General features: G+C 34.7%; 1 protein-coding gene across 4 annotated transcripts in view; it reads right to left on the bottom strand.

Annotated features, from left to right (window-relative positions):
- VIRMA (vir like m6A methyltransferase associated) overlaps positions 1-16,864 on the bottom strand; it is an 88,484-nt gene that overhangs the window by 36,100 nt on the left and 35,520 nt on the right. For 3 of the 4 annotated variants that reach the window (XM_072603503.1, XM_072603506.1, XM_072603505.1), the window contains 5 exons: positions 15,363-15,411; positions 13,281-13,449; positions 11,709-11,834; positions 11,030-11,359; positions 5,603-6,749 (listed from right to left, as the gene is read on the bottom strand). In XM_072603503.1, the coding sequence (XP_072459604.1) occupies positions 5,603-6,749; positions 11,030-11,359; positions 11,709-11,834; positions 13,281-13,449; positions 15,363-15,411 (1,821 nt within the window). The remainder of the gene's footprint in view (positions 1-5,602; positions 6,750-11,029; positions 11,360-11,708; positions 11,835-13,280; positions 13,450-15,362; positions 15,412-16,864) is intronic. The other variant, XM_072603504.1, reaches the window with a different exon arrangement.

Raw genomic sequence — 16,864 nt, 5'->3', positions numbered from 1 at the left:
TTGAGCATAATATTTCAGTCAAGGAGATGTACATTTAATGAAATAAGGGATTTCCAGACCTTCCTGATGAAAAGGCCAGAGGCTCAACAGAAAATTCGATCATCAAACACAGTCTCAAGAGAGGCATAAAAAGGTAAATGAGGGGCAAAAAAACTTCTTATTCAATATGGGCAGACTGTTTACATCCCTATAAGGGAAGATGATACTTGATAATCTTGAGAATTGTATATTTATTATGATATTTAAAAGGGATATACACAGATAGAAGGAGTGGGTATAAATTAAATGATGTTTTGGTAAAAATGTGATTTAAGGGTGCGAAGGCATTGTAATGAAAGATATGAAAAGGAGGCAGAAAAAGGTAAACCAAATCACACGAAGGGGCACAAAAACATATTATAGTAGAGGGAAAGGTGGAGGGACATGAGAGTAGTTTGAGATTTACTCTCATCTGATTTGGTTCAAGGAGAGAACAAACTCAGTTAAGTATAGAAATCTAACTAGCTCTACAGGCAGCAGGAGGAGAAAGTGGAAAGGAAAGGGAGGGGAGGTTAAAAGTGAGGGAAGAAGTAGTAAGGAAAAAGGGGAGTAAAAGGGGGTGGGGCTGAAAGAAGAGAAGGAAGACTGAGGGAGAGGGTGGTCAAAAAAAAAACTATTGTGGAGGGGAAGGGAGAACTAAAAGCATAAATGGAGGGAAAAGAAGATGGAGGGGGAAAGACAGATAGTTATCATAACTGTGAATGTGATGAACTCTTCCATAAAATGGAGGACAGCAAAATGCATTAAAAACCATAATCCAACAATATGTTGTTTACAAGAAACACATTTGAAATGGGGGATATACGCAAGGTAAAGGTAAAAGGTTGGAGAAGAATATATTGTGCTTCAGCTGATGTAAAAAGAAGCAGGGGTAGCAATGCTAGTATCAGACAAGAAACAGAAATTACTTTGCCCACGTGTATGCCCATAAATTCAACAATCTAAACAAGATAGATGATTCTTTTAAAAAATATAAATTGCCCAGATTAACAGAAGAGGAAATTGAATTCTTAAATAACGCCATCTCAAAAAAAGAAATTGAACAAGCTATTAATGAACTCCGCAGGAAGAAATCTCCAGGGTCAGATGGATTTACAAGTGAATTCTATTAAACATTTAAAGAACAGCTAACTCCAATACTATATAGACTATTTGGGAAAATTGGGGAAGAAGGAGTCTTACCAAATTCTTTTTATGATACAAATATGGTTCTGATACCTAAACCAGAAAGAGTCAAAACAGAGAAAGAAAATTATAGACCAATTTCTCTAATGAATATAGATGCAAAAGTTTTACATAAGGTATTAGCAAAAAAACATACAGCAACTTATCACAAGAATTATACATTATGATCAGGTAGGAATGCAGTGTTAGAAAAACTATCAGCATTATTGATCAAATCAATAACAAAACTAACAGAAACCACATGATTATCTCAATAGATGCAAAAAAAAGCTTTTGACAAAATACAACACCCATTCCTGCTGAAAACACTGGAGAGCACAGGAATCAATGGAGTCTTCCATAAAATAATAAGCAGTATCTAGCAAAAACCATCAGCAAGCATTACATGCAATGGGGATAAGCTAAATTCATTTCTAGTAAGATCAAGGGTGAAACAAGGATGTCCATTATTACCACTGTTATTCAATATGGTACTAGAAATGTTAGCTTTAGCAATAAGAGAAGAAAAAAAATTGAAGTAATTAGAATAGGCAAAGAAAAAACAAAGTTATCACTATTTGCAGATGATACGAGGATATACTTACAGAATCCCAGAGAATCAAGTAAAAAAACTACTTGAAATAATAAACAACTTTGGCAAAGTTGCAGGTTACAAAATAAACCCACCTAAATCATTTGCATTTCTATATATTACTAACAAAGGCCAACAACAAGATAGAAACAGAAATTCCATTTAAAGCAATGGAGACACTATAAAATATCTGAGAGTCTACCTGCCAAAACAAACCCAGGGACTATACGAACACCATTACAAAGCACTTTTTGCACAAATTAAGTCAGATCTAAGTTAAGTGGAAAAACATCAGTTGTTCATGGGTAGGCCGACCTAATAGAATAAAAATGACAATGCTACCTAAACAATTTACTTATTCAGTGCCATACCAATCAAACTACCAGATAACTATTTTCTAGGGCTATAAAAATAATATAAAAATTCATCTGGAAGAACAAAAGATCCAGAATATCAAGGGAATTAATGAAAAGAAATGCTAGGGAAGGTGACCTAGCCCTACCAGATCTCAAATTGTAATATAAAGCAGCAATTATCAAAACCACTTGGCAACAGCTAAAAATTGAGGGGTAGATCAGTAGAATAGGTTAGATGCTCTAGACACAGTATATGAATGAATATAGCAATCTACTGTTTGATAAACCCAAGGACCCCAGTTTCTGGGATAAGAATTCACTGTATGACAAAAACTGCTTGGGAAAACTAGATAACAGTGTGGTGGAAACTGGGCATAGACCAATACCTGACACTCATACAGAAGAAAAATGCCCAAATGGATACATGATCTAGGTATAAAAACTGATACTACAAACAAAATAGGGGAGCAAGCAATAGTGTATTTGTCAGATTTATGGAGAATGGAGAACTTTTTGACCAAGCAAGAGATAGAGAACATTATGAAGTACAAAATGGATAAACTGAAAAGTTTTTGTACAAACAAACCCAATGCCACCAAGATTAGGAGGGAAGCAGAAAACTGGGAAAGAATTTTTGCAACTACTGTGATAAAGGTCTCATTTCTAAAATATATAGAGAACTGAGTCAAATATACAAGAATATGTCATTCCTCAACTGATAAACAGTCAAAGACATGAACAGGCAGTTTTCAGAAAAAGAAATTAAATCTTATCTATAGTCATATGAAAAAAATTCTTTAAATCACTATTGATTAGAGAGATGCAAATCAAAACAACTCTGAGGTACCACATCACACCTATCAGATTGGCTAATATGACAAAACAGGAAGATGATAAATGAGGGAGAAGATGTGGGAGAGTTGGAACACTAATTCATTGCTGGTGGAGCTGTGAGCTGATTCTGGAGAGCAATTTGGAACTACAAAAATGTGCATACCTTTTGACCCAGCAATACAGCTTCTAGGACTGACCCTTCATGACCATTTGGGGTTTGCTGGACAAATATTTTGGAGTAGTTTGCCATTTCCTTCTCCGGTAGATTCATTTTGTCAGACAATCAGGGTACTGTCCAGGGTCATGTAGCAAGGAAGTGTTTGACACTGGATTTGAACTCAGGTCTCCTGACTCTGGGCCCTGTGTTCTATCCATTGGTTGTTGTTGCTGTTGTTTATCCATCATGAGGCCCATGACAACAGGGAAGTGATGCCATGACACACAAGTGAATTGGATTCAAATGAGGGAAGGCTGTGTAAGGTCACCAGTCTCACTTTCTCCTCCAAAGCCATCTGCGTCCAGTGAAAAGATATGGATCAGGACAACTGCAGATGGCTCCAAATGTAGTGGAAGACCATGGCCGTTTAAATCACAGTCTTTCACTGTACCACTAGCTGCCTCCTAGTTAGCTTTATGACACTCAAATTCTCCCAGTTTTTGCTTCCTTATCTATAAAAATGATGACATTAGACAAGATCATCTCTCAGCTATGACAAATTACTTATACTAATCCTATATCCCATTAAAACTCTTAAGCATTGTTGTCATTAATTGCAATTAAGCCATATGGTGCATATCGTGTTAGTCTTCTGAACTACAGAGCAGACTACCACTCACATTCACCTTCATTAAATTTCTTCTGGTTTAAGCAAAGATATGAACAAAGAATTTTTAAAGAAGAATCACAAATTATCAGCAACCACAGGAAATCAAGTTTCAATCACAAATAATAAGAGAAACACAAATCAAAACAACCCTAAGGTTTTACTTCTCACCTAGCAAATTGACAAAGATGGGAGTAGTCAATTTTGATGGAGTTGTTGAAAGCTAGAAAATTTAATGCACTTGGTGGAGCGGTAAATTAATACAACAATCTTGAAAAGCAATCTGGAATTATATGAATACAAATGTGCATTTTTTGACCTAGAAATTCCAATATTAGGCATATACCTCAAAACTGTCCCTGACAAGAAAAGTCCCATTTGTTCATTTTTATTTTTAACAAAAAAATTTTAACAACACTTTTTGTAGTAGCAAAGACTGGAAATAAAGTAGATGTTCACTGACTGGGCAATGGCTGAATGAACTGTATATAAATGTAATGGAATATTACTGTGCTATCGAAAATAAAAAGATGAAATTAGAGAAGCATGGAAAAACTTATCTGAAATGATGCAAACAAAAGTAAGCTGGGCCAAGAAATCAAGATATACGACTACAACAATATAAATGGAAAGGACACCACAAAATGATAAAACAAAGAATTATGCCTCAAAGAAGGTATAAGAAATAACAATTTCCTTAAGTCTTCCACAAAGGTTAGGTGGAAGGAAAGATGATGCACAAGTACGGACATTTCACATGTTGTCAGATTTTTTCAAACTATTGACTGGTTATGCTGATTTTTTTCTCCTTTTTAAAAAAATTCTTTGATATATTAGCTGGCTCTTGGGAAGGAGAAAAGAAATGGATACAGGATAAAGTTTAATTGATATAAAAACAAAAGACATCGAACAAAATGTATTTTTTAAAAATTTTAACTCCCCAAAATAATTCTTCTGACAATCTGTCACTATTTTGGATCTTGATTATGTCGTCAACATCATTAGCTAACTACTTCAATTTTTAATCAACCCCAAATGTGATAAATATCTCATCTACCTCTTCATCCAAAGAAGTCACTGATAAAAATGTTAATAAGACAGATGTCTGCAAATGCCATCAGATATTGTTATCCAACAATGAATGGTCCACTAATTAAGTCTTTTTGGATATAGTCATTCAGTCAATTATAAATCTACCTACCATACTATTAGTCAAAATATATTACATTCTTGACTCGAGTATACTCAGCATTATTTAAACTTGTCTTGATAACTCAGTAATATTATAGACAATATTATATTGTTTTGTAGATAATATCATTTACGAATCAACTTGTACCCATATCAGTTGTTCTTGTTCTTAACTGTACATGAAAGAAGAGTACGTTACAACATTTCAAGAATTTGTGCTATGGCTTAAATTCCCAAACTTTCTTGGTTTTCAGTACTCTTAGTAATATTTTTCACAATGATCCTAGGCCAACTGCATTTATTAAGCAATTAGGCTGAAAATTTAAATATCCCACAGTGCCTCTGTGAGTTCAGCCCTTGGGAAACATGGTGCCAGGGTATTCTGAGAAGAATTCCAAAGTCTACAAATTCTTCATAATCAGATGACACTTTTTCCAAAAAAAGCAATTATTTTCTTTAAACCTTAATAGCTTTTATTTTAAAAAGGAAAAAAAACTTCTATAACAGTAGGATGAAACACCTAAGCTTAACTGTTTGCATTTATGTTTAATGTTGTTTCTAATAAAATATTTAATTAAAAAATAAAAATAAAGGAATCTTACCTGAATAAGACAGGATATGGATCATCTCTCTCTGGAGGTCCAGTAATCCTTGCTATTGTCGGGAATGACTTCACAGGAGGCTGAACCATTGTATGAGGTGCAGTCTCCATTAAGTGGAAGATTTCATCTAAGAGGTTAATAAGCTTCTCTATCTCCCCTTCAGTTATAAGAGAGGATTCCAAAAGATGAACTATATCCAAAGAAGCTTCCACTTCATTTTCATAGTCAGGGTTTGTCCTCTCAAGTCCAGGGTCTGTATCCTGCTCAGACTCACTGTGGTTAGGAATAGAAGACCTCTCTGCCAACTGATCACCAAGTCTTTTAATTTCAGACAGAATCTCATAGAAGTGACATTTCTGGAGAATAGCAGAACCAGCAGTGACTACTCTCACAGTCTGATCCAAGAGTATGAGCTCCAAAAGTTTCTGATAACCACTTTTTTCATGTAGGTCCTGTCTGCCTCTTAAAAACTCCTCCATACCTTCAGTCATACTAATAATACTGTCCAAGGCTTTAAAAGCATTTAGTTTAAGAGAAGATGATACATGATCAGCAAATAGCAATTCAAATAATCCACTGATAACTCCTGCTTGTAAAAGTCCCATCACTCCTTGAGGTCCACATTCTGCCAGTGAGGACACTAATTTAGTCCCAGCTTTGAGTTGTCGGACATTTAAGGCGATGGGCTGACGGAGAGCTACTTGTAAATTCAAGGCCTGCATGGTCCAATCTACCAGCTGGCCAATGTAGTCTTGTTGTGTATTTTTGAACTGCAAATAACTTAATCCTTTTACTATTAAACTTGGAACTTCTTCCAAAGCTGTGACCCACTTTGCACCTCTATCTTCCTGATATAGTTCTAAAAGTTCCATTAACTTTACCGAAGCTTCTACTGCCCCTGAATTTTCTTTATCAGGACCTTGGTCTTTCATCCTGCTAACTTCAATTTCAAAAGTTGTCTTGTATGGGCAGCTAAAATATGCAAGTGGTACAAGTTCTCTGTCATATGGATCATATGTCATTGGAGGCACTGAAGCTAAATCCTCAGCAGTATATTCAACATCAAAGTTTGGATATTTAAATGTCTCACGTTCTAAATCAGCAATTCCATCTTCATCACTAGAAATCTGCTCATAGCCATCATCTCCTGAAAATAAGTTAAAATAATCTGGTAAGCATGACAAAATTCCTCCACAAAATAATAATATCTCTACATTTCTCTCATGGCAGCATGGAGCTTTTTGTATCAGGTTGCTCTCAAGATGCTCTGGCAGGGTCTACCAAGCTGAAAATACTCTGAAGAATATATGGACTCCTGCAAGGTTAATATAAGGTTAATGGTGGGTGGGGGGAAGAGTTAAAGATCATCCCTGCCCATTAATAGGCCTCAGATACCTTCTGTTAATTTCTAATGAGGCACAGGGTCACAAGGGTCGTGACCTCCAGACTTGAAAAGAGTATATATACTCTGAAGTAAGGTTTTTGCTTTGGATCTTATTTTTTGGAAGAAGATTTGTGTGCTAGAAGAAACTCTGGGCAGCCGGTTTAAAAAAGCTCCCCCCCCCCCCTTTGTATTTTCTCTGAAGTTCAGGGTGCTGACTTTTTTTCCCTAAACTAAGTGAATGATATATGTGCTTAACTAGACTACTGACCCCTTAAAAGTTGCTTTCCTTTTAGAAAAGCAGAGAACCTGTATAGCTGGCTCTCCTATGTCTGCTGGGGTCCTTGCTGTTACAACTCCCCAATGATATTTATACCTGTCATCTAAAATACAGCTTAGCTAAGTCTGAACTTGCTCAACACAAAAAGGCTGGATACTACATAAAGAATTTTTGTAGCCACAAAATTTACAACCAACAGAGAAACTGCAAGATGTTGCAAATATGTACCCAAATCAATGACATAACAGACTAAAAGTATTCCAAAGATCCTGCTTAAAGTCTAGATCCCTTTAGTTCACTGAAGAGCAAAAATACCACTTTTAATTACCATTTGGAAAGAAAACAGACACCAAAAAATATTCTCTTTCCTAGACTTCTTGTAACTGATTTAAAAAATTTATCATTTGAGAGCAGAGATAGACAAGGAAACACAAAAGTGACAAGAGCAAAAAGAATTTTTAGACTATTGAGCTTCAGGAAAAGAACCCAAACTGTATTAATACTAAAAACAATGAACTTTTGTAGATAAAATATTAGTTGAGGCTTCACTTTACCAAAAACATCTCCTAACTCTGAGAATTAAAGTCTTAATCTAAATATTAAGGACTTAGAAATTGTAATGTTTACAACTGGGAGAAAATTAAACCATTACCAAAACTGAACATTTTTCTTTATTTCTAAACTCTGACTACCAGTTTTACAAAGGATAGAACAAAATAAGCTGTAGTTCCTTCTAATCTCAAATCCTATGATACAGTAAGCAGTTTAAAGTAGTTTAAAGCTTCAAATTCACATATGAAAATTCAACACTGTGAAAGACAACTACTTGAAGACTAAATGACCCTAAATGATGAAATTAAGAAATAATAAAGGGATGCTCCAAAGGACCAGTTTTTACATCAAGAAATCTTTTCTCTTCTTTTCAGCCATATTAACAGGAAACTTCTTTGAAGTTTCCACCTTCTACTAAAGCAAGTTTAGGGTTAAAGTGAAATAAACTCATTTCACGTAATCTCTCTGTATTTCAGGAGAAACAAGAAATTAATAAAGTATGTTTCTTTTCCAATCTTATTTTTGTTTCAAAACAAAATGAATTTGCTACATCTACTACAAATAAATCCTTTGTTTTTGCAAGTTATATTCACTCAACATATAAAAATAAATGACAAGTTAAAAATTTTAATGGAAAAATTATTAAATTTTCAGCAAGATTAAGAGTAGCTCAAACTTTTAACCAAGAAATAATAACATCCCTTCACAACATATCTGAAGAACTCAAAACTTAATTAAACAGTGTAAGGGAATACCAGGTCACCTTTATATTCAATTAAAATCAGTTTAGATCTCATGAAAAACAATTTTTCCTCAACAAAATTTGAGATACATATTTTCTAGCTCAATAGGAACTCCTAACACCCAACACTCCATCTCCAACTCTAAGCATTGTCAATGGGTGTTCTCCAAGCCTGCAACTCTCTCCCTCTTTATCTCCCCTAAAGTTTCAGCTTAATTCCAACTTTCTACAAGAGGATTTTCCTAGTCCTTTCTTAGTGCCTTCCCTTTGAGACTATCTCAAATTTACCTGTGTATATCTTGTCTGTATAGTTGTTTGCATGTTGTCTCCCTCTTTAGATTGTGCGCTCCTTGAGAGCAGGAACTATTTTTTTTTTGTCTTTCTTTGTATCTCCAACACTTAGCACAGATCCTGGCACATGGCAGGCATTTAATAAATGCTAGTTGATGGACTGACTGAATACAAACATAATTATACATAGTCATCTTAAAACACTGGAGGATTCCAAACATTTATAAACTGATCAACAAAACTTTTTAGCTAGAAAGAACATGATGTTGACCTTTAACTTTGAAAATTAATAAGAAAATGTCAAATATTCAAAATTAATCATGGATTCTTTTTAAAGAGATAATTATTTTTTTAAAAATTGTATGAGATTTAATCAACTCCTACTCTATGTAGTTCAGAAGTCTCTTCCTTATTCTCCACTCCATGTCTCACATGGGTTGTTCTATAGCAATTTTTAATGCTCTTTGACCTGATGTAACCTTTGCCAATCGGCTTCTGCTGAAACACTGACCTCTACAGCTTTCACTTACTCTCTAATGTTATTTTTACATACTTCATTTAAACAACTACAGGCCTGAAGGGCTGCTTATTTTAAAACTTAGGTTTTTCTGAAAGGTTGATTTTTAGAATATTTCTCTCACATACTTTTAGCATTTTCTATGGCTCAAAACTATCTGGCCAGGCCAGGAGCTAGCAAGGCTGACATTTCTACTTAGTAAAAGATCAGCCAACTGTCCTGCCATAAGAATCAAATCGACTAGTTTTTCCTTCTTTTTTGCATAAAAAGCTTCTGATTGTGTTGGTCCTCCTAACAACCTCCATGTTACCTGTTACAATAAAGAACATATAAGAAGTCATGTAGTTGAGAAGCAACACGGTATACTAGTGAGGAAGCCTGCCTCAAAGCCACCTCAGTTCAAGACCCACTTCAGACACACACACTAGCTGTGTAACTCTGGGCAAGTCACCTGACTTCTTAGTGCCTCAGCAGCTAAGACTATAAATTGAAAAGAAGGTACCCATAAGCCCTGGTTAAGAACCTAGAGTTCTCTATGTCAATGAAATCCCTACTTGAAAAACAAGCAAGAGTTAAATAAAGCACCTAAATTCAGAACTTTTCATATGATGCTTTCCCCTCTTTAATCTCTCCTTTCATAGGTAGCACAGCAGAACACATAGAAGATTGGCATTAGTCACTGAAGATCTAGGTTAAAGTCCTGCCTCTGAAATGCACCAGCTATGTAACCACTGGTAAGCAGCTTTACCTCTAAGGGCCTCAGGGAACTGACTTGGACTGTAAGATGCAAAAGAGTTGGAGGCTAACGAAGTAAAATAACTTTATAAGAAATCCCTACACAAATAAAATCCCAACCGTGGACTGTGTGTGTGTCTGTGTATATGCATGCATATGTGTATATGTATACGTGTATATGTACACATATATAAACAGGTACGTGCCTCTCTCTCTCTCTCTCTCTCTCTCTCTCTCTCTCTCTCTCTCTCTCACACACACACACACACACACACACACACACACACACACACGAATCTGAAAGCCAAATGCACAATCATTCCAAAAACTAAAAGTAAGTATATCAAACTTAAATGGCTAATAAATTCTTATATCAAAAGATGCTGATTCATGGATGTTTCTAGGCCAAGTTCCAGGCAGACATTAATGGTTGACCACACCAAGCATCCTGTTTCATGTTCCACTCTTACCCTCTACCCCACCAAACCCCACATTTCTTTTCCAGTTCAGGAACCATAACTGAAATAACTCCATCACTACTCCTGGTAAAGGTACAGGAATCAACTTCATTATGGTTCTAACTCACCATCCCTATAACATTCCAAACCAAATATCCCTCCCTGGCCCCTATTCTTGTGCATATGTTAGCTTCTTTTACTAGAATGAAAGCTCCTAGAAGGCAGGGCCTGTCTTCACTATTGCATTTGTATCCCCAGCATCTGGCAAAGTGTATGGCAAAGAGAAAGTGTGCAACACTTTTTCATTTCTTCATTCAAAATGTAAGCTCATCAAATACTGTAAGAAAGACTTTATGTCACACTTTATCATTACACTAAAAACTGACTATTTTTATTCCGGAATTTCTAAATATGCAAATTGGAATTCTTACATTTTCTTTAGGAGTTTTACTATTTTGCTAAAATGCCTACCTTCCCCTTCTTCTTCTTCTTCTTCTTCTCCTTCGCCTTCTTCCTCTTCTTCTTCCTCCTCCTCTCCTTCTTCTTCTCCTTCCTCCTCCTCCTCTTCTTCATCTTCTTCTTCCTCTGGGATACTCTCTACTGTATGACCATCTTCCTCATCTTCATCCTCCTCTTCCTCAACATCTACATCTTCTTCATCTTCACCTTCCTCATGCTGATCCTCTTCCACTTCACCTTCATCAGAATACTGCCCTTCCTGATGAACAGAAGTCCGATCAGGAGAAATGGGCTCAAAGTAATCTTCTCGTTGAGGAACATCATCATCTTTTTCACCAACTACTAAAAGTTAAATTTTTTTAAAGACATCAATTTTAATGTTTTAAATAGAGTGAAAGAAAAAAATTATCTTTAGCAAGTATTTCCTAATACATAATTCTAACTAATGACTAAGCAAAGGTCAGTGATTATCACAGATTGTTAAAAAATATATCTCACCCAGTAAGTATAATCAAATTATATTATAGTGTAAAATACTACAAATAATATATTTACTGTGCTCTAAGAATACCTTAGTGTCTTTTTTTTTTATTTTCACCTTCAACTACTAAGTAGTTTTACACTTGCAATGTATGCTTGTTGGTCCTAACCCTAAAACTGAAAAATGAAATAACCCTGATTTTAGTTGTACCTGGTACTGGCAGAGGTTCATCATCATCATCATCATCCGGTGGAGGGGGTCCTGGAGGAGTCCTTGGTCCTCGGGGCTGTGGTCTTGGAGGACTTCCATTAAACTGCTCTTCTTTCTCACCATCAGCTATATTTTTATTAGAAAAAAAGATACTCTCATGTAAAGTATAAAATGATAATAAATGTATACAGCATTTTGAGGTTTGCAAAGCACTTTATATACATCATCTCATTTGAATGCAATACATGACCAAAAAAAAATGTTTCAATATTTGAACTTCTTATCTACTAAATTGACCAAGATGATAAAATTTTCCTTTGTGGCTCTCAATATTTTGCCAACTAACCTACATTTCCAGAAATCGGATTTCAGAAAGGCACATATGGACACTAATAATAACATAATGCTAACTAGTCTACATCTCTAAGGCATTAATTTGACCCCTCAAGTACATACACTATAAACTCCAACATCACACTAGGATCAAAACAGAGATACACAATGACTTACAAAAGTGTTCCTAAATGTTTTGTGTGTTCCTAAAAAGTGTACTATAAAGCAAATTTTAGCAAAGTAAATCATTAAGTAAATTCACATAATTTTGTTTTGTACCCTTAAATATTCTATTGTGCAGACCTTATGCTAATGACAGTATCAAGTAAGAAAGAGAAATAAGGTTCTCCTTAATCTCCATAATCTTAAAAAAAGCTCCTTAATTTATAAAAGACAAGAAGCTAACAATTAGAATTTCCGAATTTCCTTGCCCTACACTTAATGACAATATTACATCATGAGGGAGATAAAAGTGGTTCCATCAATAGGATATTTCAGCAATATTTAAACTTCTAAAATTAGATTTTGTGTTTTATTTTGAAAAATTCAATTATAGTAAATCTTCCAAAAATTCATATTAAACCCATTCCCTATTCTTCTATATCTTTATGAAGGAGCAGCTAGGTGGTGCAGTGGATAGAACACCAGTGCAGGAGTCAGGAGGACCTCAGACACTTGACAGTCACTAGCTGGGTGACCTTGGGTAAGTCACTTAACCCCAACTGTCTCATCCTGGGTCATCTCCAGTCATCCTGATGAGTATCTGGTCACTGGATTCAGATGGCTCTGGAGGACAAGTGAGGCTGGTGACCTGTACAGCCCTCCCTCACTCAAAACAAAGTCAAGTGCAAGTCATGTCATCATTTCTCTGATGGCATGGTCTTCTTCAGTAACGAAGGACAAACATACACACATATCTTTATGAAATAATTTCCATGTTATGATAAACTCTAGTTTTATAGTGTATTCTACTTTCATTAAATTTACTTTTTAAAATCAGGTCTAGTAGATTTTTTTTAAAGCACAATCTTTTGAATAATATAAAGAATATATACTGAAGAATATAAAAATGGCCATATCTAACAAAATGGCTACACAGAAAGAAAGCCGAGCTGAAACTAATATACAGCTGAAGTCTGATGCCAAATCCAAATATAGAAAAATTTTTCTTATTTTGTTTGGAAAAACATAAAACTTCATGTAGATTTCACTGTTTCTAGGCAATTCTGAAATGCTTACCATGTTTTGGAGTTCTTTTTACACTTGGCTGTTGCTGGGGAGGAGGTGGAGGTGGAGGTGGTGGTGGAGGGGAGTCTCTATCATGACTTATCACTCTATCGACTGATCCATATATTGCAAGTGTCAGACAGTTGTACCAACCTCTTAGGACCAAGCCATCAGTGTTTACCTGATTTTTTTAAAAAGGAACAAAGGGTTAAAGGTTGAATTACAATTTCAATATGACTGGAGCTAAACTGAAATAATAAATATTATTCCTAGGTTCTAACTAAAATTATCATTCAAAACATACTGAAAATTCAGGGATCAAAATTAAACAGAATTGGAATGGTGAAGCCTCAATATTTCTCCAGATAGTAAATTTCACAACTATAGGGCTTGCAGCACCCACTTTAAGTCCTCCAGAATTCTACACACTATTTCATCTCCACTCTCTAAAGAATTCATCTTCCCAGATCCCAAGGAAGTTCCAGAGAATGGAGATGAGATGAAGTGTGGAAATTACAGGATCATAAGTACAGATCCCAATGAGGCTCATAAAAGCATAAATTGTCCTCATTTTCTTACAGAATTTATTACAAAGGTGAAAAGTGCAAATCAGACTTTATTCAAGACCATGCAGAAAGAACGAGCAAAGAAAAGACTGACAAAACAATAATAAATGTTTCCCTATTCTCAAAACGTACCCCAAAACATAAGCTATTTGCCTAAGCTACCTCAATACTAAAAAATTCCATTGTTGTTCATTATGGCATATCTCTCCACTGACACATAATGCAACTCCTTTACTCTTAAGCAGAAAAATCTTCAAGAGATGCTATGGCTAAAAAAAATTAAATCACCCAACAGCCAGTGTTCTAATAACAAGCTAGGCTAGCTGGTCCTTAAGTCTCATAAGAAATTTAAATGGAAACTTTCATCTCAATAGACCAATATCTTTATGTTATTCTATTACTCATTCTTGGAGAATTAACCATACTTTGCACTTATACAACATTTTATACCTTTTCAAACCATTTTTAGACTTTTCATTTGATTCTCATAACAATCACCTAAGGTAGACAAGACAAATATTATTTCTTCAAAAACAGAATCTATAAGGTTGACTTTCCCAATATCCCATTAAGGATTAGTAACAAAACAAAATCCAGACCCTGACTTTAGTCCAATACTCTCTGTATTCTACCACACTACATTAACAGGGACACATTAGGCACAAAGTTCCTAATGAATGAAATTATTTCCTCCAGGCATATGACAGGACTATCATGTTCACTACTAGATAACAAGCATCAAGACCACAGCAATTTTGAAGGGGATGGAATTCCAGATGAAAAACCCAAGGGCTCTTCTAAGAAAGAAATACTTAACAGTGCCTCTAATATTAGCCCTTTGAGGGGAAGATCAAAGATGAGGGGAAAAAAGTCAGTATCTAAAGAACAAAAATGTACAAAAGATTAAGTATTATGGGTGAAAACACTCTACAAGATCCTTACAACATTACAAAACTCTTCTACTGCTCCTCTTCCTATCCTGGAGGGGTTTTAAATACTGATCATATTAAAGACTTCTCTCAATTTCCTTTTCATTAAATAATATTTGGTGATGAAATACTTTCAGAAACTACTTTTCATTTTTAAAAAACAGGAATATAAACTCATTCTGATGTGCTGGAAGAGTATCTCAAAATTTTCACTTTTCACAAAATAACAACCTTAAGTCAACCACACAAAAGTATAATGAAGAACAATGTGTCTCACGTGACTTAAGTGCCTGCCCTCTTCTATACTTACCCACCTAAATGGAAACAGGGAAAGGAAGAGATATTTGGCCACCTGTTGGGCCACTAGAGGAACAAAAGGCAGGGCAGGCAAAGAACCTAAAAAGTCACTTCTGGGTCCAAGAGTAGACAAGGTATGAAGGAGATCCTTTGCTGAGCAGCACCTGATCTAGCCAAACACGTATTCTATAATTACTAGTTTATACAGATTCAATTTTTGAATTCAAAAGAAAGACTTGGAACTCATTAAAGCTTCAAATGGTAGGTGGCATTCAAAAATGAGAAGAGGGCTTTCACTTTACCTTTGCATTAGGTCTAAAGATGATAGAGGTGTTTTCATCATAGTCCAGGCTATCAAAAGAGTAAGAATAAAAGCATAAGTTCATATGCAACACTGTTCATAGAATATCCAATTTAGTAATGACAAATAATTAGTACTTTACAATAGTACACAATTAGTACATTAAAAACTATTTTTACTTCTTATTAAAAACTCATCAAGATGCTAAGTACTCAATGTAAAATATATAATTTATATTTTTTTTTTGAAATTGACACCAGGATCAAAACAAGAAAAACATTATCTTAACAAGTAGGTTCCAACAACAATAAGAATTTTAGAACATAACAATTAGTTATTTTTATACTATATGAACTAATATTCTCCTAAATGTCTTCTCAGAGTTCAAAAATTTTTTTTAACTTTTCCAGCACCACAAATTCATCTTTGCTAGTCCTAAGGTTAGCAGAATGTGATAGTACAACAAAGACAAGTCAATGAAAAAATTACTTGAAAATAGAAAGACACTTTATTTCAGTATACCTGACTAGTAAATTCTCATATTGAAGAAATTTCTGGATGCACCTTAACATTATTTTCTCTCATTCTAACAGCTCCTTTTTTAAAAAATGCAAAGTCCTCTCTAGATGGAGTTTGCAATTGTTTTTTATGTCATGGATCCCCGCCTTGGGGAGTCTAGTGAAGTATGAAGATCTATAGACAGGAAGATTGTGATCAATGAATCACAATAGCGTCTAATAACTGCAGTCATTTCAAAGTAGTAATGAGCATAAATGATATTCGAAAATTTCTGGAAAAACTGAAATATAATATGAAAACGTCTCTAATTTCTATTCCTAACAAAATCATAGGTCAGACTACTATTACAACTGTGGTTTGTTATTCACATTCATGACTGAAGGAAATACTACATGTCAATTACAGGTTAAGGAAAATAAATAAGTAATTTTTTCCTATCTAAGTTCACAGAAGACACATACCACTGACACCACCATCACTGCCACCCCCTTTCCCCAAAAATCCACGTATGGATATCTTGGGAGAGCCCATGAAACCCAAAATAAGAAACTTTGTTCTACTGCAAAAAAAATTACTGGTTTTTTAAAACTATTTTCTTCCAAATGATTAACTCACTTAGGTTATTTTTATTACCCATTTTACTCCCTACTATCACAACGTCTGCAAAGTCTGGGGAACCCAATTTCTTTTTTAAATCTAGCATATACAAAACTGTTTAAAAAGGCAACTAAAACAATTCCCATAAAGGGAATTTTAGAAAAGGCAGAAGTTAAAGAGTTTAATACTTTGTTATCAAAGAACTAAAAAAATCTGACAGATTTTTAGTTACTACCATATCATAAAATATATATCTGATCACCTAAAAATTATCTTCCAGGTAAAAAACATCATCCACAGTCAAATTACAAGTGATATTACAAATAACATTCCACCTAAGAACACAAAATATAGCTATATTATTATAATATTATTATAATTATATAT

The sequence above is a fragment of the Notamacropus eugenii genome, chromosome 4 (assembly GCF_028372415.1).
Source record: "Notamacropus eugenii isolate mMacEug1 chromosome 4, mMacEug1.pri_v2, whole genome shotgun sequence".
NCBI classification, from domain to species: domain Eukaryota; kingdom Metazoa; phylum Chordata; class Mammalia; order Diprotodontia; family Macropodidae; genus Notamacropus; species Notamacropus eugenii.
Note: the sequence above shows the minus strand (reverse complement) of the source record. Positions and strands in the feature narration are given on the sequence as shown.